Here is a 23,355-nt window from a genome sequence, read left to right as displayed (position 1 = left end):
ATTGTACAGCCATCCTAGCCGATTCTCGTAAGTAGTTAACAATGGTCGGGGAATGTTTTGAGGAAACTGGTATAAGGGATGTATACTTGCTACATCTATCGGGTTTTCCTCCTGTGGAACAGCTCGTCGTGGTCCCATTTTTGCATACAAAATCAAACCAAAACAACAAACATCCAAAACATTAAAACAATTTATACTGTTCTACCAGAAGTCACGACGTGGCCAGGCTACGCCACGTCGTGGTCCGAAGTCGGTCACAGTTCTAGGATCGGTCCATTTATATGCCATTTCTACCAAAATTAGTGCTTGGGGTTTGTTCCTATGGACATTTAAGGGATATGCAATCCAAAATCGACCACTAGATTCAACCAATTTCGTGAATCATACAAACCCTAACCATGAAAACCTGAAATTGGAAGAACTAGCTACAAAAAATGAGTAGAATACATACCAAGTAGAGTAAATTGACAAGATCTTGCAAGGAAATTTGAAATAAATTAAGAAATTGGCTGTGGGGTTTTGTTGTTCCCGTTCATGCCGCAGCTTCCAAGTGTGATTGGGGCTTATTGGTCAAAGGGTTTTAAGGAAATGGTCCCCCTGAATTTTTAAAGGCCACGACGTGGCTGGCTATGCCCACGTCGTGGACCTTAAATCTGCTTTTTAGTCCCGTGTTTCCATTTCGACCCACGACGTGGTTGGCTATGCCCACGTCGTGAAAACTGCGCAAATGCAAAATTTTAATAAAGTCTAACATATTGACTAATTACTTTGCATTTCATTCATTATTTAAAGTTCCCTACAGCTAATTCTTTACTAATTATCAATTATTAGATGATGAATTGATGTCTTTCCTAATTTCAAAACAAAATTAAAAGAAAAGAAAAGAAAATGCAAACCAAACTTGGGTTGCCTCCCGAGAAGCGCTTCTTTTTCTTGGAGTCTTGAGCTGGACTCCGTGCCTTCTACGTTGAATCTTCGGAAGAGTCCACCATTAAGATCTTTTGTTCCTTGAACCGCCGCTTGTAAGCTTGAACTCGTCTTTTATATGCCTTCTTTGAATTCTCCTTTTTTGCTTTGCCCTCTTCTTCAAGCTTGCGTTTTGTGCCCTTAGTTTGCTCCTTGCACTCCATAGCATCCTCCTCTTCTTTCACCACCGGCCTTGTTACTCTTGATATGACCTCCTCTTCATCACTTGTCATTTCCTCATCCTCTTTGCTCACCCAAGAAGGCGGACTCTTGTAAGCTATGACTTCAATCAAATACGGAACAGATGCCCTCGGTTTTGTCCTTTTGAGTTGATGAACTACCTTTATCTCTTCTTCCATAAGCTTTTCCATTTCTTTCAGTTCATTCTCTTCATTAATTGTGAACACCTCTTCTTTATCTTCTTGAAAGTCATCTTTTATCCCAAAGACTTCTTGTTCATCTCCAACCCTCAAAGTGAGCTTAGACTCGCGGATATCAACAAGGGCTCCAGCAGTGTTAAGCAATGGCCGACCAAGGATTATTGGAACATCCGAATCTTCTTTCATGTCCAAGACTAAAAAGTCTATTGGAAAAACAAATTTTCCAATTTTCACCAAAATATCCTCCACGATGCCACGGGGTTGTGTCACCGAACGATTCGTCATGTGAATCTTCATTTTTGTAGCCTTCATCTTCTGAATCTCCAATTTTTGATAAAATGAAAAAGGCATCAGATTAATGCTAGCCCCATAATCGGCTAAAGCATTAACCTTTATTTTATTCCCAATCTCACATGGAAGAGTGAGGCGTCCAGGATCCCCCATCTTTTCTGGTGTTTCTCCCAACACAGCTTTTGAAGGTTGTTCACTTAGAATCACTGTAGACTGCTTCTTTAATTGCCTTTGAGTGTCTATCAAGTCTTGCAGTAATTTCTGGTTCTCGGGGGCTTTGGATAAGGACTCGACAAAGGGGGTATTAATTAGGATCCCCTTCACATGCTTTACAAATTCTAAATGCTTCTTCTCCAGTTTACTGAGTGTAGCTCGGGTGGGAAATGGCAAAGGTGGATGATAAGCTGGAATGGCCTCAAAGTATTTTTGATCAGACATGCGCCACTTCGTGGCTAGAGGAGTGCCACGTCGTGGCGAGCCTGGTTCAGCAATTTTTCCACTTTCGATCCTTGATTTCTAAGGCTGTTGCGGTTCTTCTTCCAATGCCTCCAGGAACTCAGATATTGTATCTTCTTCAATATCGATGGCCATTACGTGAGATTGGGTCTTTACTTCGGGGACAATTTTTCATGAGCTAGAGTGGCTAGTTGACCAAATTGTACTTCAAAGTTATGGATGGAGGCTTGCTGGTTCTTTATCAAAGTTTGTTGTTCCAAAATGGCGGAATCAGTGGCATCGTGTCTCTTTTCCGAAGCCTCCATAAACTTCATCAAAATGGTCTCTAGGTCGGGTTTCTTCTCGGTCGGCGGCTGCTCCTTTTGATAAAGGCCTCGACCTGTCTGCCTATATTTCTCTTCTTTTGCTTCTTATACTCTTCATATGGCAGCCACTCCCTCTTCGGTTTCCTCCAGTCCTCATCAAACTTATCCCCACTAGAGTAGCACACTTGAGCTTTTCTGTTCCCAAACTCATCTACATTGCGGTCCTTGGTCAAGTGTGGACCACTGCATCTCTCACACCCCACTCTTATGGCATGTATCGACTGGTCCATTTGTGTTATCCTGCGATCCATGTTATTCAGCATGGCCATGACAGCTGCAATTTCTTCAGTTTGGGCCCCTCCACCGCCTTTGATTCCATCTTGCATTGGGTTGTGGTATTCCCGAGAGTGTTTCGCGAATTCTTCAATTAGCTCCTTGACCTCTCTTGGATTTTTCTTTGTCAACGGTCCTTGAGAATCAAGGAGTTGTCTTGTCATCACATTGACCCCATCATAAAAGATTGACATCTCTTGCTGCACATTTAGGTCATGTTGAGGGCAATTTCTAAGCAAGCCCTTGTACCGCTCCCATGCTTCGTATAGTGACTCCCCCGGCTGTTGCTTAAAGTTGGCTATTGCCTTCTTGAGTTTGGCTATCTTGGATGGCGGGCAAAACTGGTCCAGGAATTGCTCACACATTTGAGCCCAAGTGGTGATTGTACCCGGTGGGAGTGCTTTCAACCACTCCTTAGCAGCTCATTTGAAAGTGATGGGAAGCATCCTAAGCAAGACTGTGTTTCTGTTGACATTTGGGACATTGAAGTAATCCGCAATGTCGTTGACTTCATCTAGATGCTTGAAAGCATCCTCATGATCTTTCCTAAAAAATGGGATGTCCTTTAGTGCGGTCAATATGTGTCCCTTCAGCTCGAATGTGGCAGTGGCAGGTATTGCAGGTTGGACTAAACCGGGACCCACATCTTCTCGGATCCGCTTATTGTAAGCTCCCATGGACATTTCTTCAATCGCTGCCATCTCGTTCCTTGGCTCGTTCTCGGGTTCGCTCGTGTGTTCTTCAAATTCTGGCTCGGTATCGCTTTCGGACTCGGTTTGGATGGGTCTATGATCCAAATGCTCAAGATTGCTCTTGTGCCTCGCTGATGAACTTGACTCTCCTGTCTTCTTTCCCGACTTCCTAGAAAAAGCTGACTTCAATTCTTGCAAGGGCGTCTTTTTCTTGTGAAGTGCAGACTCGGGGTCTTCAAGTGGTGGCACCAAGTGTGTGTTTGAGTTTCTGGTCATGAACTCCTGCAACTTGCTAAACTAAAAACGTAAAACTGAACTAAAATAAGAAAAAACTAACTAAAAACTAAAAATTTAGTTTTCTATCTGTCCACGTCGTGGCAGGTTTTACGCAACGTCGTGGACTCTGTGTCTGACAAAAAAAAAATATTTTGCTGAAAAATTAACTTTTTGTGGTTTTTTATTCCACAAAAAGGATCGATCAATTTAATGCAAATAAATAAGCTAAAAACTAAGTCGTTCCCCGGCAACGGCGCCAAAAACTTGATGTGCACAAAAGTACTCACTAATTTTAATATTTATAACCTAACAAACTTAACTAACTATGCACTTATAGGCAGTGTACCTAGTCAGATTACAGTATAGCTTGGGTAAGTCGGGTGTCGATCACAAGGAACGGTGTTCTAATTAATTTACTTACTATTAAATTAACCTAATTTATTAACAAGTTTAAAAGGGGTTTTATCTGGTTTTACAAGATCAGATGAACTTAAATCAAATTCAATAAATGAAAATACACTCTTGTTTAGTTTGAATCCACTTCTCCCTAATGGCTAGCTAATGATTACGGATTATTGAGTTGGTTTTTAGTTGTATTAGTAATTTAGTTCTAACTTACCAATAATTAACTAATTCATGTCAAACCATGTATGTTCACACATAATTAAACACATAACTAATTATGAATGTAAATATGCTATGTAAGATTTGTTGTATAAATGCAATTATGATCACAATACACGTTCTCTAGCACAGCTAAGCTTTATTTATTCTAATTACTAACTAAGATTGGTCAATCCTAGCTCTAACAATTCAATGTTCACTAAATCATTAGGTAAACAGGTTCATGCAGTTTAATGGTCACTAAGCTACACAGGACATGCAATCAAGCAATTAGATAAACAAATAATAGCATGCTAGGTTATTCAAATCGAACACATGCAATTTTTACCAACTAAACTTAATCCATAAGCATATAACTATTCATAAGTTTAAAGCTTCATCTAGCTAAACAAGAGTAGCTAGATTCAACTGCTCATCATAGCAACTAGACCAACACAGCTAAAAATAATGAAAGTCATGTTCTTATTTAACTAAAATATAAACCTTTACTCCTTTTGGTGTTGAAAACCCTCTTCCAGAACCTTTCTTTTGCTCTGAACTGTCTCCTGGAACTCTTTTCTTCTGCCAAAAGCTTTTTTCTTTCGTAATAATCAGGAGCACTTATATAATCTTCAGAAACCCGCGCCACGTCGTGGCCAGATGTGCCACGTCGTGGGCTTCAAGCAATCCGTATCCTCCAAGGAAATCCTCCGCGTCGCGATGTCTATCTTCTGGAACACTCGTGCCACGTCGTGGGCTTCATCGCCACGTCATGAACTAAGTGTTTATTGTGAATTTATTATTTTCTTGTCTTTCAAGCCTCCCATGTTCCCCATTTTGTCACTTTTGGTCCCTCTCTTCGAGAATCCTTTATATTGACTGAAAATAACAATTTAAAATTATAAGTATCATTATTCTAAACATATTACCAATTTATTAATAAAAATGTACTTAAATATTGCCTAAAAATAAGTATAAATATGGCAATATCAACCTGCAGGAAGGTCAAGGTCGAGCATCAGAGACCTTACGGCAAAATGCAGCCGTTGGATATCCCGCTGTGCAAATGGGAGGATATTACGATGGATTTTATCACGAAGCTTCCCAGGACCGTGCGGGGAATGGATTCGATATGGGTCATCATGGATCGATTGACCAAAAGTGCCCACTTTATCCCGATGCAGGAGAGCATCTCGGCCGAGAAATTGGCCGATATCTATATCAAAGAAGTGGTGGCCCGGCACGGAGTGCCAGTTTCGGTGATTTCGGATAGGGATGTGCGGTTCACGTCCAGGTTTTGGAAGAAATTCCACGACGAGTTGGGTACTCGTCTGCATTTCAACACCGCTTTTCACCCGCAGATGGATGGCCAGAGCGAGCGGACCATCCAGACTCTGGAGGACATGCAGCGGGCTTGTGTTTTAGACTTCGGAGGTAGCTGGGATACCTACCTTCCATTGGCAGAGTTCTCGTATAATAATAGCTATCATGCGAGCATCGACCGTCCTACTTTCGAGATGTTGTATGGGAGGAGATGCAGGACCCCGATATGTTGGGGCGAGGTTGGCCAGAGAGTCATGGGGAGCACCGAAGTAGTGCTCGAGACGACAGAAAAGATTCAGCAGGTCCAGAGCAGGCTTTAGACTGCTCAGAGTCGGCAGAAAAGTTATACCGACAAGTGCCGATCAGACCTGGAGTTCCAGTTCGGGGATATGGTTCTCCTGAAAGTGTTGCCTTGGAAAGGCGTCATTCGATTCAAGAAGCGGGGCAAGTTGGGCCCAAGGTATATTGGACCGTTCAGCGTTATAGCCCGGGTGGACAAGGTGACCTATAGGCTGGATTTTCCAGCTGAACTCAGTCAGATCCACAGTACTTTCCACGTCTCTCAGCTGCGGAAGTGCCTAGTGGACGATACAACGGTGGTACCCTTGGAGGACATTCAAGTTGATGGCAGTCTAAATTACATCGAGTAGCCTGTAGCGATCCTTGACCGGAAGTCGAAGGATCTGAGGAACAAAAGAGTAGAACTCGTGAAGGTGCAATGGCAGCACCAGAAGGGGTCGGAGTGGACTTGGGAGCCGTTGGATGAGATGATGGAGCACTACCCCGAGCTGTTTTAGGATCGAGGGGCAGCTTCGAGGACGAAGTCTAAAATAAGTGAGGGAGATTTGTAGCACCTGGTTCTTGGTACGTATTCTGTTATTTAATCTTATTTTATTTTTGCATTTTTTTAGCCTTGGACTCGGCGAGTCGAAGGACTGACTCGCCGAGTATAAGCGGGATGAGGCACGGAGTTTAAGTTGCGGACTCGGCGAGTCGGGTCCCGGACTCGGCGAGTAGCCGCTGTTTGGACAAAAAAACCCTAATCCAGGGGTTTTCACCCTATTTAAACGACCTTATGCAACCTCCATTCCCCCTATATTCTCCCAAACACTTCTCATAGCAAACCCTAGCCGTTTTTTAGGAAATCCAAGGCTTTTGAGTGATTATTGTGAGTTTTGACCTCAAGGAAGAAGGAAGAGCATAGGAGGATCAAGAGGAGACTGAAGGATTCGAGTTTGGTTCACCATTTGCAGTCTACAGAAGTCGGAGGATTTCCAGAGCAGCAGCATTCGAAGGATTCCCGCACAGTTCGGCAGCTACTACGAGGTGAGTTACCTTCCAGTAGCGGTGGCTGTACGGCTACAATGTCGTCTCACCAGTAGGGTTCGTATGTTAGATGATTGTCTTTGTGACATCATCGAGGTTTGCTACTACCTGATATGTTGTATGTGATAGTAGTAGAGTTCGGCTGTTAGGACCGAAGGGTAGTCAGACACCCTAGATACGTCTGACAGTATGTGATGATATGTTTGCATGCTGGCTTGTTATGTTATATGCGATAGAGGTAGTAAGAGGGGACCAGTCCCCAATGTCCGGTTGTTAGGACTGATGGGTAGTCAGCACCTCAGAATGGCTCGACACAGGTAGGTTAGTGCCCCAGAATGGCTTGACACGGGAAGGACGGAACCCCAGAATGGCCGTACAGGTAGGTCGGCACCCCAGAATGGCCGTACCGGGTAGGTCGGGCACCAAGATGGGGGGAACTCACTAAGCTTCGTGCTTACGGTTTTCAGTTTTTGTTTCAGGTACGATGGGGGGAACTCACTAAGCTTCGTGCTTACGGTTTTCAGTTTTTGTTTCAGGTACCTATTCAGCGAAGGGGAAGGAGCCGGCGCGGTAGCGGCACATCATACACACACACTTTGGTTTTCCGCATTATGAGATATTCTAGGATTGTACTCTGACATTATTACTATTTTCATGTTTTGGGTATTTGGACACGAGATATGTTTATTGAAATGATATGATCGTATGACGTTTTACTACAAATGTTTTACAAACTACTTAATTTAAATGAAATTTTTGGACGTGAAATTTGGGTCGTTACAATTTTCTTTCAAAATAAGGCCATATTTTACAAAGCAGCCCCAAGCACCCAAAATCCTTTCACAATTAGTCCATAAGTTACCATTTGAACCCCACCATCTAAAACCCTTTACAAATTAGGTCCGAATGATCAAACTTCAGCTATGTTAACATTTTTAGTCCCTCCTTCTCATATTCTTTTCAACTTAAGTTCCAATAATTACCACGGAGCCCCTGACTTCAAGAATTCTTGATAACTAATCCGAAACTTATATTTTTAACCCCCTAAACTTTCAGTTATTTATTTTAGGGCTACTAGTCGTTCATTGATATATTTATTTATCTAATAAATAAACGAGTGTTACAACTCTCCCCCACTTAAATTCGATTTCATCCTCGAAATCATTTCTTACCATCCCTTACACGCCAACCACTCTAGTGTCATGGCAACAATCCTGGGCACACCCTGGCCTTCCCAGGTAATCGTGACCAATCTTTTCAAGACCTAAAATTCTCATATGAACGAATTTCTCACAATAAGATCACATCCACTCCGTCTAAAATCTGCTGTCTTGAGATGGTCTGAATCCCCGACAGACCACTCATATTGAATCTTTATCGTTGAATCTAGTCTGATTATCCCTCAACCGACTATTCAACTTCTGATAGTTCGAGATTCCCACTATAAAATAGGATCACAAACCCAATTATCCCTGCAGATCACTTATACTTGGCCAAGGCTCAGCTAATCCCACTGTGAGTGACTTGTCACTCCCCAAGCAATATGTTACCCGGTCCGTACTTGCAACCCAAAACACAGATACTAATACTACCCAAACACTGAATCTACCTGAAACAGCATGCTGCTACATGGCTGTTTTCCCAAAACTATTAAGATCTTCCTGGTCTCAATTCGTCCGTCAGTCATCTGAATTACCGGGTTCCAGCCTAGTAGCCGAGCTAAAAGGGCTCCGACATAGTCGTATCACACGACTTCCGAACGAAATCCTTCTCTGAAACTAGTTGCCACTAGTTATCATGTCACTATGGCTCTAACAACCTCCTGATCTAACCGATCGGGTCCATGCGTCGAATCCTATCATCATCCAATCCAAGACTAAAAGTGATTGCTATATGACTACTGGTAGGCTTATATCACCAACGACCTTAAGCAATCTCTTGCTTCCTTGATCTCATAACTATAGTGGCATTCATACAGTTTTATCACTAGCTCAACCAGATCTAATCCGTCTAGGTGATTCCGGAATCCAATCCGTGGATTTCCATATCCTTACTGCTACACCCGAACTGGTGGGTACTACTGTTCCTTTCACAATCTATGAGTGCATTCATGCTATCTATCAGCCTAGTGAATGCTACGGCTGCACTCGCAGACTTACAAAACTCTATCACTATCTGCTAACCTTGTGAACGCTACGGCTACACCCGCAGACTTACAACACTCCTCACACTACCTACTACTAGTGAATGCTACGGCTACCCTCACAGTCTTACAACACTTCCCATGCTAACTGACTACTAGTGAATGCTACAGCTACCCCCATAGTCTTACAACACTTTCCATACTACATGATCGCTAGTGAATGCTACGGCTACCCCTGTAGTCTTACAACACTTTCCATACTACCTGATCACTAGTGAATGCTACAACTACCCCCGTAGTCTTACAACACTTTCCATACTATTTGACTGCTACGACTACCCCCATAGTCTTACAACACTTTCCCGACCGGGTCGAACACGCATTCGATCTAACACACCACTGAACTTGAGTCCTAAATGGAGCTCTACCTTGGTTCTCGAAATCTGTTGTTTGAGAGTCTCGAGGGTTGTCTGTTGCTCAGGCCCCTAACGAAAGGTCACCAACTTCTTGGTCAGTCGAGTCAAAGGAACCGCAATCTCGGAGAAGTCCTATATAAATCTCCGGTAATAACCCGATAGACCTAGGAAATTCTGAATCTCAGATGGAGACCTCGGAATCTCCCACTGCATCACGACCTCTATCTTGGCCGGATCGACCAGAATACCCTTCTGGTTGACAAGGTGCCCGAGAGATTGCACCTCGCGCAACCAGAACACACATTTGGATAACTTTACAAAAAGTCTCTCCCCCACTTAGATTCGACTAAAGCTTCACGGTACGCGGGAATTGAAGGATTCCTAATCCTTCTTACTTCCTAATAGTCAACTGCTGATAATCTGAGTTTACCAATGCTTAGGATCAATTACCAATCAAACCTTAAGATCGCCCATCCTCTCATATCTTGAAGAGTACTACTGAAAATCCGGTACAGTCTGACACCTCAGTCCATCTCCCATGATGTCAACTGAAGGCCTTAATCTTCACTCTGGCTGACGAATCCTTATTCCCACTTTCATTCTTGCAGTATCACTGAACTCTAACCGAACACAACCCATGCGATAAATGCAATTCTCTAGAACATCCAAGGACCAACTACTTTTGCATCTAACACCCGCAACTGATATCACCATCTTCATGCTACTAATCCTATCTTAGAAATAGTAGTGCCTTGAACTCCAAGGTTCTTCCATGGAAAATGTCGACCATATACAAACATATGATAGAATCACTGAACTATGACTTCACTGGAGAACGATAGCACTAATTCCCGACCAAGGATCTCCCAAATAATACTCCTGCACAAATCTCGACAAAGATCTAGAATGATAACGGTACATGTAGAACCCACTCCACAAGGTACGTCTCTCTGTGGGTTCATCAAGGACCTTTCGACATGCAGGATGGCATATATGATCCTTGATGACACAGACACTAGCAGAAAATCGACCCGAGATCTGACTTATCCAAACTTACTCACAATCCCAAAGCGATATGTATCCCCGACATCCATATAGCAACAGTAAAAGATAACATACCTGCAACATTTGTAGGAACACTGATCACCTTCAGCTGACATGTTCAACCCAGCTACTTGTAGCAGCCTAAACCCTTGGAATGTCAAACCCCCTTACGCACTTTCTCGTACGTGTTGCATTGACTCCGACCCTGCTGGCCTTCCACCCGATGATCAGAAGTCATGGGTTTCTTCCCGGGACCCTATACTATACACACCTAGCACGAACCTCTCTTCTCAAAGTGCTCCAAATCGATCCCGCATCCTCGGACTTAAAAGTCATATTCTCTAGGGTCTGACACCCTGTCACACTCACTAGCTTATTGGCCAATGACTAAGCTGCAACAACTGGGACATCCTCTGTCCCCAAACCGGTTCAATAACTCCTCCCCGAAGCTTCTCAGATTCTCCAAGACTCTCACCGACTCGAGTATGGATCTTGTGCTTTCAGTAGTACGGGCCCAATACTACCTTCCACACCTATCTATACTTTCCTCAGCAATCCTCCCGAATCCTCCAAATCACTTCCTTAAAATGGTACCCAAGACTCACTGAGCCTCACTACTAACCCACTGAAACATATCCTAGGCTTCCCTAGTTTCCCGTACCCACCCAGTCCTCAACTGCTAAAAGATTCCCAGTAATATCAACTAGCTACCTCATGAATATAACCACATGAAACAGAGATTAGATAATACTTCGAGTAATAGACCCATCCCTAGAACGGTTGGACTCAGACAAGAGTTGCGTAATAGGGTCAAATCTATCACTCTGAGATTATCCAGCCTGTGCCACATGTGACCTAGCATATTCACTTAATAGCTAGCTCACATTACTAAGAGTCCCAAAAAGCACAAAGCAAGCAACATTCAAACAATGGAAAAATCTAACCATCATATTCCAATCAAACTATTATGTCCTCTAATCAGTAATCTGTACATGCAATTCAAAGGCTCATACAATCATGCATAACTTAAATATGCTATCCTATCACTGACTGATCAGTACTAGCATGCAAGTCTACAAGCACATACAATAGGCATACAAGGCATCCTCTTAGATCCTCAACCCTAATCTAACATGCAGTTCTCATAATCATATCATATCATAACATCACATGTATGGGTATCTTGGGGAAAACTTACTTGAGCTCGGCTGATTGCACGCATCACACACCTTGTTCTTTTCAAAGTTCTGCTTTCTTTTCAAATTCTTTTCAAACTTCTATTATAAAATGATTTTACTTTTGAAAATCTTCATACCAAGTCCTTAGTTTGAGTTCAGCCACACCCGAGAGCATGCCCGAATCCCAAAAAACCAAGGCTCTGATACCAACTTGTAACGTCCCAAAATTGAAGACCAAAAATTTCATTTTAGTTATGTCATTACATAAAACCATCAGTATAGAAACATTCATAATAATGTCTCATGTCAAAACCCAAGTGTCAGTAATCCCAAAACATAGTATCATAAAACCATATCAGAGTGTAATCCCCAAGGATCTCATGTGTGGAAAACATAGTGTGATGCGTTGCGATCGAGCCGACTCCTTTCCTTTGAGACGAAGTACCTGAAACCAAAACTGTAAACCGTAAGCACGAAGCTTAGTGAGTTCCCCCCATCGTACCACATACCATATAATCACATAAACATGCATATACTTTCAGGCATATGTGGGTGCCCGACCTACCCCTTCGGTCATCTCGACCGGATACTGCCTAATATATCTGGGTGTTGACCTCCCCTTCGGTCCTCTCGACCGGATACTGGGGACTATTTCACCCCTCTACTACTACCACATAACATATATCACATAATTGTATTCTATCTCGCATGACTGGGTATGACTACCCCCTTTGGCCCTATCGACCGGAAATCTTGGGGACTGTCTCCCCTACTGCTACTAGCATATAACATCATATCATACTAGCACATAACATATCAGGTAGTAGTAAACCTAGATGAATATCACAAAGACAGTCATCTAACATACGACTCCTACTGGTGGGCCAACATTGGTGCCTTAGACCCACCGTTACTGGAAGGTAACTCACCTCACACTGCTGAAGTCCTGTAGACACAATCCCACACTGCTGAAGTCCCACAGGCTCAACCCCAGCTGCTGGATGACAGATTCCCGAACTGTCGACACCAAAACAACACCCAATTAATAATTGGGTCCCAACACCTAACCATAATACATACCTGGATAATTACTACATTACCCCGGGCTTGGCTTATTTAAGTCCAAGGTCCAATCCATAGGCCCAAAGCCATCTAGGAATCAAAGCCCAATATATGGCCCAATTTTCCAAATTGGGCCCAAACCTCTACATGGTCTCATTCTAAGGCCCAACCAAAAGTCCAGTCTAACCTTTGACAGTCTAAAGGTCCAATATCATATAATCATTAAGGCCTAACTACGGTCCATCTATGGCCCAAATTTCCAAATTGGGCCTAACTCCTAATATGGGCCTTACCCCCAAGTCCATTAATTATTCTAGTCCATTTGCTTGATCTTGGATGGCCCATTAATACTCAATCATCAAGGCCCAATAGAAAGGACCAACAACAAACCCAAGTGAAATTAGGGTTTCACATGAAATGACGATTAGGGTTAAGTGTCTCTCCCTTAACCCATTAAGGACTTAATCCATTAAGGACTTAACCAATTAAGTCCAATATTAACTTATCTCGATTGCAAATGATTATTAATTAATACATTAGGTTCATTAAATAATTCCGATGCGGTCCCGATAAATCCCAAATTAGGGTTTAATGACATTAGGGTTCTCCAACCCTAATTAGGGTTTCCAACCCACTTAGCCCAATAGGCCCAATTGATATGTCTTTTGATCAATTAAGGTTCATTAGACTCATTAAGGTCTCACTAGGCCCATTAGTCATCTGTTTGGGCGTTTAGGTACATTAAGCTTCATTGGGCCCATTAGGGTTTATTAAGCCTATTAAGCCTCATTGGGCCCATTAGGGTTTCTCAGTCCCTTGTCCAAACATCCAAACGAGTCAAAACACCATCAAAGCACACCGCCACCCGACACGACAGCCGGTGACGGCAGCCACCAACCTACAGTGGTGGTTTGAGATTTCTTTTCATTATTCCATTTTTACAATTTACAATGAAAATACCAAAATAACGCACATACACACTACACTAAAATAAACACACACACACAACCACCCTTGTGGTAGTTGCGGTGGCACGTGGTGGCAGTGGGGTCTTTCTTTGGATCTCCGGCCAGGAAAAGCTCCTGTAGCCCTAAACCATCACAACACATGCATCTAAACACCATATCATGCACATAGCCACCCCCACGGTGGCTAATGACGACAATGAAGAAATGGCATCTACCATGGCTGGCAGCCATGGTGGTTCTTCGCGGTTGTTGGCCATCAACCTATAACGACCCAAATTTTTAAGTCCAAAATTTTCTTTTTAAATTAACTGATTCATAAAAACGTTCATAAGAAAATACTGTGAAATCACATCGTCTCATAAAACAATGTATCATGTCTGAAAACCCAAGTCACAAAATAATAACATGTCAGAGTACAATCCCAAAATATCCATAGTGTGGAAAATAAAGAGTGTGTGTATGATGTGCCGCAACCGCGTCGGCTCCTTCCCCTTCGCTGAAGAGGTACCTGAAACCCAAACTATAAACTGTAAGCACGAAGCTTAGTTAGTTCCCCCATCGTACCACATACCATACAATCACATAGCATATATACTGTCGGACAATTCTGGGGTGCCCGACCTACCCGATATGGCCATTCTGGGGTGCCGACCTACCCGTACGACCATTCTGGGGTGCCGACCTACCCATGCGGCCATTCTGGGGGTGCTGTCCTACCCATGTCAATCCATTATGGGGTGCTGACCTACCCATGTCAAGCCATTCTGGGGTGCTAACCTACCCGTCAGTCCTAACAACCGACCCTCGGGGACTATTCCACCCCCTACTGCTACTATCACATATATCATAACATAAACATACTATCAAACATATCTGGGGTGTCCGAACTACCCTTTGGTCCTAACAACCAAACTTGGGGACTATTCCCCTCCTACCACCACTATCACATATAACATATCATGCCAGCATATAAACATATCATCACATACTGTCAGACATATCTAGGGTGTCTGACCTACCCTTCGGTCCTAACAACCGAACTCTACTACTATCACATATAACATATCATGCAAGCATATAACATATCAGGTAGTAGCAAACCTAGATGATATCACAAAGACAATCACCTAATCATACAACTCCTATTGGTGGGCGGGCATTGTGGCCGTAGACCCACCGCTACTAGAAGGTAACTCACCTCGAACAAGTAGCTGCTGATAATCCGTGTGGGAAGTCTCTTTCTGCTGCTGCTCCGGAAATCCTCCGGCTACAATCCCCACAAACACTTAGTCAGAAACTGACATCTACTCTTAGGGTAAAATGACTATTCTACCCCCAATCAAGTCCAAGTCAAAGTCAACTTCAAGTTGACCCGACTCGCCGAGTTGGGCCGTCAACTCGTCAAGTCCCTATCCCTTAACTCGTCCTCATCCATGATTCGACTCGTCGAGTTTGGTGATGACTCGACGAGTTCCTCTTCTATAAGAACATCGAATGATCCTTCATCCGACTTGCCGAGTTGTGTGAACAACTCGTCGAGTTCACCTTCATCTGATGAACAAGTCTTGAACTCGACTCGCTAAGTTGTATGAACAACTTATCGAGTTTATCTTCAGTCTTAAGGAGATTGCCTTGGACTCGCCGAGTCTGTTCTAGTACTCATCGAGTCCCATGAACTCCAGGTCTAAAACTAAGTCCAGTGTGTTGGGTCACTCTTTTTGCCCTGCTACAACCCTTATAATCACCCAACTGAGTCCTTTGACCCTCAACAGATATGGGACTCAAAGCCTTGGACTCGTCGAGTCCCAGGAACGGACTCGCCGAGTTGGCAACGTCCACACTCTAAATCCTCGATTTCTGATGTACAACCTTTGATCAAAAGATAGATCCAAGCTTCTACAATCGATCTAGCACGTAAAGTTACAAACTTTACGTGCTTGCATGGGACTTTGAGCTCAAAAAGACATAAAACAAGCTCTTATGATGCATGAGACCTTTCATGGGTGCAAAAGCAGTCCCAAACTGCCTTGTGACTCCTTTAATGACGTGATTCAGAAGCTCTAACCCCCAACCATGTTTGCAATCATGGTTGGCCGTCAAAAGTGGCTTTATAAAAGCCCTAAATCTCCCCAAAAAGGGATCTAACAAATGAAAGAGCATGGTTACAGCTTTTTACCTTCAATGAATTGTAGAAGGTCCACAAACTCGGGTTCCCTTGGTCTTTACTTGCTTCCTCAATCCTTTCTCCTTCCTTCTTAAGACCACAAGCACCAAAATCCACCAACAAGGCTTAGATTGCTTCAATAACGGCTAGGGTTTCAATGAGAGGTGTTCAGGGAGCATAAGGGACGTTGTGGCCGACATAACATTGTTTAAATAGGGTGCAAACCCTCAGATTAGGGTTTTTGTCCAGACAGGGTCTAATCGTCGAGTCCGGGACCCGACTCGTCGAGTCCATCACTTAAATCCCGCGTCCCGTCCCGCTTCTACTCGACGAGTTGGTCCATCAACTCGCCGAGTCCAAGGCCAAAAATGCAAAATACTTAGAAAGAAATACATACCAAGACCCAGGTGCTACACAACCACACCTTATGCACGATATACGCAGCGGCAGGAGAAGCACACACATCACACCTGTGGCGTACAATGACTCGGCAGCAACAGCGGCGGCTACAGCCGACACTGTCGACAGCAACATAACTTTAGCCATGGGTGATAGCGAACTCGACGAACAGAAGAAGAAGAAGAGCATCGCGACGTATAGACACGACGTCGATCGTTGGCATTCTTGGATTCACCGGTGGCAGGAACTACGACGATGGCATCTCAATGGTCATCCTAATTGCTCATAGCATCACTGACAACGAAACTATGGTGGCGGCGGTCTTTGGCAAGCAGCGACAGATGAGGGTGGCTCCATCGCAGTGGCGGCTGGAAATTGAAGGTGGAGAGATGACGGCTGCAACCTAGTTCTAGGGTTAGGGTTTGCTGTGACATATATACCCGCCTCCAGACCAAACTTGTTACCATAATGGCAAGACTGATCCCTCCCTATGACATTTTCTTTCAAAATAAGGCCATGTTTTTACAAAGCAGCCCCCCCCCCCCCCCATCATCCAAAATTCTTTCACAATCAGTCCATAAGTTACCATTTGAACCCCACAATCTAAAACCCTTTACAAATTAGGTCCGAGTGATCAAATTTCATCCATGTTAACATTTTTAGTCCCTCCTCCTCACATTCTTTTCAACTTAAGTTACAATAATTACCACGGAGCCCCTGACTTCAAGAATTCTTGATAACTAATCCGGAACTTATATTTTTAACCCCCTAAACTTTTAATTATTTATTTTAGGGCTACTATTCATTCATTAATTAATTTATTTATCTAATAAATAAACGGGTGTTACAGTAAGCCATCTTTTTTAAGAGCAATCTCCTTGAGAAAACACTAAAAACTCTATCTAACTTGACCGTCAGAGCGTTCTTCCGAGAGCCTCCTCCCGGGAAGCGGCTGACGGCTGTTGTTTTGTGTGGCCTTGCAGATACCTGGTCGCATCAGGAATCATATGTGGTAAACTTATATTTATGTTACTTTTATTGATTTCATTACATTCAAACAAGAAGTTAAGATCATTCAATACATCATTTCATTCAATATATCATTTAAAGAACATCTTTCAGTACATTATTTCATCATATACACAATGATTAACAAAATAAATCCTATGGTAAACTTATATAAAATTTCCTTCATTGCAATAACATCAGAGTACTTTTCCTTCTTCATTTGTTCCATGTCTTCTTTCACCTTCTATACTTTTGTCTTCAATACTACTAAATCAGCTTTCATTCCCTCCACCATATCGATTACAGGCATTTGTGCAGGTTCTACATCCAACCACTTCCAATATTTGCATTTACCCTTCAAAACAAACAATTCAAAAAGATGAAGAAATTCAGGAATAACGAATCCAGAAAAGATGAACAAATTCAGGAATAACGAATCCAAAAAGAGGGAAGATTCAAATGAAATTGCACACCATGAAATGTCTCCTTGGATTCTTTGGTGTTGTTGATGTTAAAATACATAAAGAGAGCCCACAACCACAAGCTTTTGTGTTGTTTACTGCTGATTTCTTGCTAGATCGATCGAGGAGAAGCTGTAGGAGGTAGCCATCATCGGGGTATCAGGACACAATAAATGAACCACCAACGTCCCTCTTTTAATACCAGCCTTATTAATTAGCCCTACATGCCACCTCATTTGCCACGCAGGATAAAAAAGATACCTGATATCGATTCAACCGTTGAAACCGATAATAAGCAGTCGGAAGGGGAAAATCAACATGAATCAACAAGTTAAATGACTATTAGATTACGAAAATAAGTTTAGTGACCAAATGTGACCAAGAGCAATAGTATATTACCCTGTGAAGTTATTATCCGAAGAAAAAATAATGGATATTTGATTTCCCAAAAAATAATGGTATTCACCGTAAGGACACTATAATGCAACATGCAAGATTTTCAAAAAGGACCATCAGTATAATAAAATTCTGATAGGGATCATCTGTGGTCTTTTTATAAAATACAGGGACCATTTATATAATGATGTCTTGATTTTATAAAGATTCATAAAACCCTTTATTGTGATTTCTATTGTTTGGTCAGAGTGTTTTACAATCGACGCGCCACTCTTCAAACACGACGCAGCACACTTTCTTCTCCCTTCTCTGTAAAAAATTATAGCAACCGCCGGCTCTGTACCCTTTTCCCATTGCATCAACGCCATGTCTCAAGGAGTCTATAGCGGCGGAGACGGTGACGGCGGCGGAAACACTCATGGGGCAATCTCTAAGTTATACTTTTGTTACCAGTGTGAACGCACGGTCTCTATTAGACCTTCACCTACCGACTCATCCGAACTCTTTTGCCCCGATTGTAGTGGTGGCTTCCTTGAAGAATACGAAAACCCTAACCCTAGCCCAACGACGCAAAATCCGTTTCTCGCCTTTGATGATGATGCCTCTCCTTTTGCTCCTTTCTCCAGTGGGTTTCCCCTTGTATTCTCCACTACATCCCGTGGCTCCGGCGCGGCTACTGGCGATTTTCAGAATCCGACGGATCTCTCTGCTCTCTTTGGCGGTCCTCTTTCACGATCTGGAGGCTTCCAGAACCCTGGTGAGTTCAATCCTTTTGCATTCCTTCAGAATTATCTCAGCACTCTACGAGCAGGTGGCGCCAACATCCAGTTTGTTATTGAAAACAATAGTGATGGTGATCCGTCGGGGTTTCGTCTCCCTGCGAATCTAGGAGACTACTTTATTGGCCCGGGCTTAGAGCAACTGATCCAACAGCTTGCTGAAAACGATCCTAATCGATATGGCACCCCCCCTGCGTCAAAATCTGTGATTCAGAACCTACCTAACATCAAGATTACTAGTGATCTGTTGGAGTCAGATTATTCTGATTGTGCGGTGTGTAAAGACAGCTTTGAGCTTCATGAGCAGGCCAAGCAGTTGCCGTGTAAGCACGTTTATCATCAGGATTGCATCGTACCGTGGTTGGAGCTGCATAACTCGTGTCCTGTTTGTCGGTATGAGTTACCCACTGATGACCAGGAGTATGAGAACAGGTCTCGCGAAGGTTCTACTGGTGGAACTTTGGGTGCTGCAGGGCCAGGGGGGGCTTCTGGCAGTGGTGATCCTCAGGAGAATCCCAATACCCCAAATAGTATGGAAAGGAGGTTTAGGATTAACTTGCCTTGGCCTTTTACTGGGTTTGGCACATCTGCCGAGTCAAGCAATAGTGGAGCAGGTAACAACAACTCAGGCAATTCCAACTCAGGAAGTGGTGGTCAGGCAAGACAGGAAGATCTTGGCTGATGATCGGTTAGTATAAATCTGCATACTTTATATTGTCAAATAGTTTACTTACCCATTACATGTGCCTATATAATATGTTACAGATTAGCAAAAAAAAAAAAAAAACTTTATTGGGGAGTTGATTTTTGCTAATTGCTAACATCTAAGTAAAGAATTGGGTTCCTGTTCTTTTGAATTAGAAGGCATGTATGTCATATGTAGAAGTAGGCCTGGCAATGGAGCGGGTTTTGACCCTGATCCGATCCAAACCCTTAACAATTATATGGGTTTGGAGCATAATTTTGATCCGTTTACCCGTTACCGACCCGTACCCACTAACCCTTTTATTAAAAGGGTCGGGTATGGATCAGCACCGATCCGCTCTGTTTATAACCCGTCCCATATAAAATTTTAGAAATATAAATTTATATTTTATATTTGCCTAAAGTTTACATTAAATTCCAATCAGAAATCCAAAGATAAAGGCCAAAGACTAAATTATTTTTACATAGGAGTCAAGGACTCAACTTCTAGACTTCCAGTCTTCTACTCTTCTCCCAAGATTCATGATTTCATTTCATTTATATTTCATCATGTAATCACCAATTTCATTTATAAATCAATAAGGTTATTTATCAACCGGAAGAAAGTTTTTAATTTCTATTCTCTATCAATGCAATCAACGGTCAAAAACCAATCGGAAGTAACTAAAATAATGATTTTAATTCCAATAGAAAGTTCTTGAGTACATAATGTGTTTTCTAAATCAAAACTTAGTTTTATTTAATAAATGTGATTTTATGATTTAAGTAAAATGTGTTTTATTATGCAAAAAACGTACGGGTTACGGGGCGGGTTTGGATATCTGCTGATTCGGTGGATAAGGGTATGGGTTTGATTATTCAAAACCCTGCGGGTTACGGAGCGGGTTTGGATCGGATTTTGAAATTTGTTAAAAGGGTTTGGATCAAGGTCGATTCGCTCCAAACCCGCCCCATTGCCAGGTCTATGTAGAAGCAGTACTAAACCACAATTATGTGCACTGCACACACTCTGATGTTAATATTGGTCAGCACTGTGCTATTGATTATATGATGCTCAAATAAAATGAATGGTAACATCCAAGGAAATAATCCTTAAATTAGTCAAGGTTTTTAAACTTAACATTGATAGAGCATTACACAGTTCTTCACTAAAGGAAAGGTTTCACTGGTTTCCTACAGTCTCAGAGATGGGAATGCATCATGAATCTAATATAAGGAAATCTTGATTTTTCTATTGATATCAAACTCTTAAAAGAGTAATTTTCATTGTGGAAGGGTCTTGCACTTGCTCTTTTGATGATTCAGAAATGAACATTTGAAATTGTTTGTGTATACATAAAATCTAATTCTTGAGCTTGTTGTCTTATTAAAAATAATGCCTCATAAATAAGCCAACAACATAGGTAGGCTGTAGGCATGCTATATTTGTGTCTGAAATTACCAAATTAGTTGCATATCATTAGCAGCAGATGAATTTGAAAAAAATTGGGACCTTTCTCAAAAGTCAAACCCAACAATAGAACCTATTTTTTACACTAATTTTGGTGTGAAGTTGTTCCAAGTCTCCAACCCACCAGGCCAACTCCAAATTTGGTTAATGTTTCACTAGTACAAATTGGACTTTATTATTTGTATAATAATAGTCTGTATTCACTGTTGTGCTATGCATGTTTTATAGAAAAGAAAAGGGTAATATGGGAGGGAAACAAAGAGCATCTTTGATAGTGGACTGGCAATTTGGGCATTTTAGGTTTATTTATTTGTTTTTTTGTTACAGGGGTTTAGCCTATAAGATATTGGCCATCGGGAGAGTGGCTTTTCGAACATGCCAAACTATCCTTTGTTCTTAATCATTTGAATACCATTAATCTTTCAGTGTTTTGGTATGATTTTCATTAGTTCAAAGTGAGTTCATAGCATATTGTTACTTGTGATATTAAATGGATGATAATATTTTATTTACACAGTATACTAAATTTGATTTTTATGTTTCAAACTTTAATAAAAATGTACTACTTTTTTATTCTTTAAAACACAGGTTTTATGAAGTTTGTAAAAGCTAATAAATCCGAGTGTTTTTTTTTTTAAAAAAAAAAGAAGAAGAAGAAGAAGGTATACCAATTTTTAAGAATTTGTTTTGGTTTAAAAAATGGGGTTATGGGTTGGAGATGGTGTTCCTGTATTTTAGTATCTTGTTTTGAGAAGTGCATTCATTATGTAGAATACAAATTTTTTTATGGATGTGATGTGATGTTACTTTTACTTGATCAATGATCATCACCAGTGAACATGCATGAGTTGCTTGCAGTGTTCGTAGTTTGAAGAGTAAATAAAGTTGAGCTGTTGAGAATTGAGATATTATTATTATTATTATTATTATTATTATTATTATTATTATTATTATAACAAACATAGTTTTGAGAGTAAACTTTTCATGTTTAAGGGCTGGGGTATTTTGGGAATTGTAGAAGATTAATTAATAGCACTGACTTGTGATGGAATGGCTGAAGCTGAATACCTAATGACTGTGTTAATTAATACAACTGTTTTGAAATAGCAGCTGCTGTCCCTTGTTTCTGTTCTATTATTGTATTTTATATGGTATAAATAACTTACTTTACTATACTATAGTATAATAAGTATATAAAGGTTTTATGTATATTTGTATTGTAACAGTTGTGCATGATTTTTGAATTTGATATTTGTTTTAATGTTGCGTTTTTAATATAGGGTTAAGTTGCATATTTTAGTTAGATTTAGAAAATAAATGGCACAATGAGCATGAGTCATTTTTTGTTTGAGTAAGAATTTGGAGGTTGATGAGTTGTAGTGAAAAACAGATGTGTTGAGCATTGATGATCGTATATTAGTACCTACTGTCTGTGAGAGGAAAGGACGATGAGTTTGTTTGTTGGTATCTAATTCTATGATATGAAAAGTGAAAACAACATACTTATTATTATTATTATTATTATTTAGTTGAAAATAATAAGGATTTGATATCCCTCCCTGTGGCTCTACTGTACTATTGACTATTGGTATAAATATAAATATAAATATAAATATAAATATAAATATAATACATAATGCATTGGTTGTTTGGTGGTTATGTTATCTTATGTGTCTAAATATGCATGCATGTTGGTTTTGTTTGTTGAATAAGTTTTATTTGATTTTTTTTACTGTATTGATGATGTAAAGATTTTAATGTTTTTGTGTAGTGGAATGAAGGAAGAATGGACCATTGGAGTGGTTGGTTGAACATACAATACTACTGCGAATTCTGCATCTTCTTCTTCTTCTTATAGGTTGGTTGGTTAGAGATAGATTATATTTTCAGATAATGCATGCTACTACAATATTATTATTACTACTATTTTTTTGTTTTTCTAGACACGCTTGTTGTGCATCTTCTGTTCTGTATAAAAACCATACATGTCATGATTTTTTTTTTCTTTTTACATCCTCCTGCAGTTGTTTGATTTCATTTCAGTGATTGGTTGGATTTTAAGCATCACTCCACAACAAAACCTGAATAAAATACACAATTCCTTGAGCCTAATGTTTTTACTTGACAAAACCTAAAAGTCGATTTCAATCAGACCCACAGCCACAGCACAGATCGGCTTTGCCATTTAATTTAATTTATTTACTGTACAACTCAACATTTGCAACATTTGT

At 41.2% G+C, this 23,355-nt stretch overlaps 1 protein-coding gene and 1 non-coding gene across 2 annotated transcripts; both read left to right on the top strand.

Annotated features, from left to right (window-relative positions):
• Nucleotides 1–2,941: 2,941 nt before the first annotated feature.
• Nucleotides 2,942–3,048, top strand: LOC145071918 (small nucleolar RNA R71). Its single transcript, XR_013690880.1, has one exon. It is a non-coding gene; the product is annotated as a small nucleolar RNA R71 (small nucleolar RNA).
• A 15,376-nt stretch (nucleotides 3,049–18,424) lies between these two features.
• On the top strand, nucleotides 18,425–23,135 carry LOC145065932 (E3 ubiquitin-protein ligase RING1-like). The gene is made up of 2 exons (XM_079013051.1): nucleotides 18,425–19,657; nucleotides 22,896–23,135. Exon 1 carries the CDS (start codon nucleotides 18,557–18,559, stop codon nucleotides 19,649–19,651), a length of 1,095 nt encoding a protein of 364 aa, XP_078869177.1. The 5' UTR covers nucleotides 18,425–18,556; the 3' UTR covers nucleotides 19,652–19,657; nucleotides 22,896–23,135.
• Nucleotides 23,136–23,355: the final 220 nt, after the last annotated feature.

Source organism: Lactuca serriola, chromosome 8 (genome assembly GCF_051521515.1).
Source record: "Lactuca serriola cultivar US96UC23 chromosome 8, Lser_US96UC23_V15, whole genome shotgun sequence".
In the NCBI taxonomy this organism is placed as follows: domain Eukaryota; kingdom Viridiplantae; phylum Streptophyta; class Magnoliopsida; order Asterales; family Asteraceae; genus Lactuca; species Lactuca serriola.
Note: the sequence above shows the minus strand (reverse complement) of the source record. Positions and strands in the feature narration are given on the sequence as shown.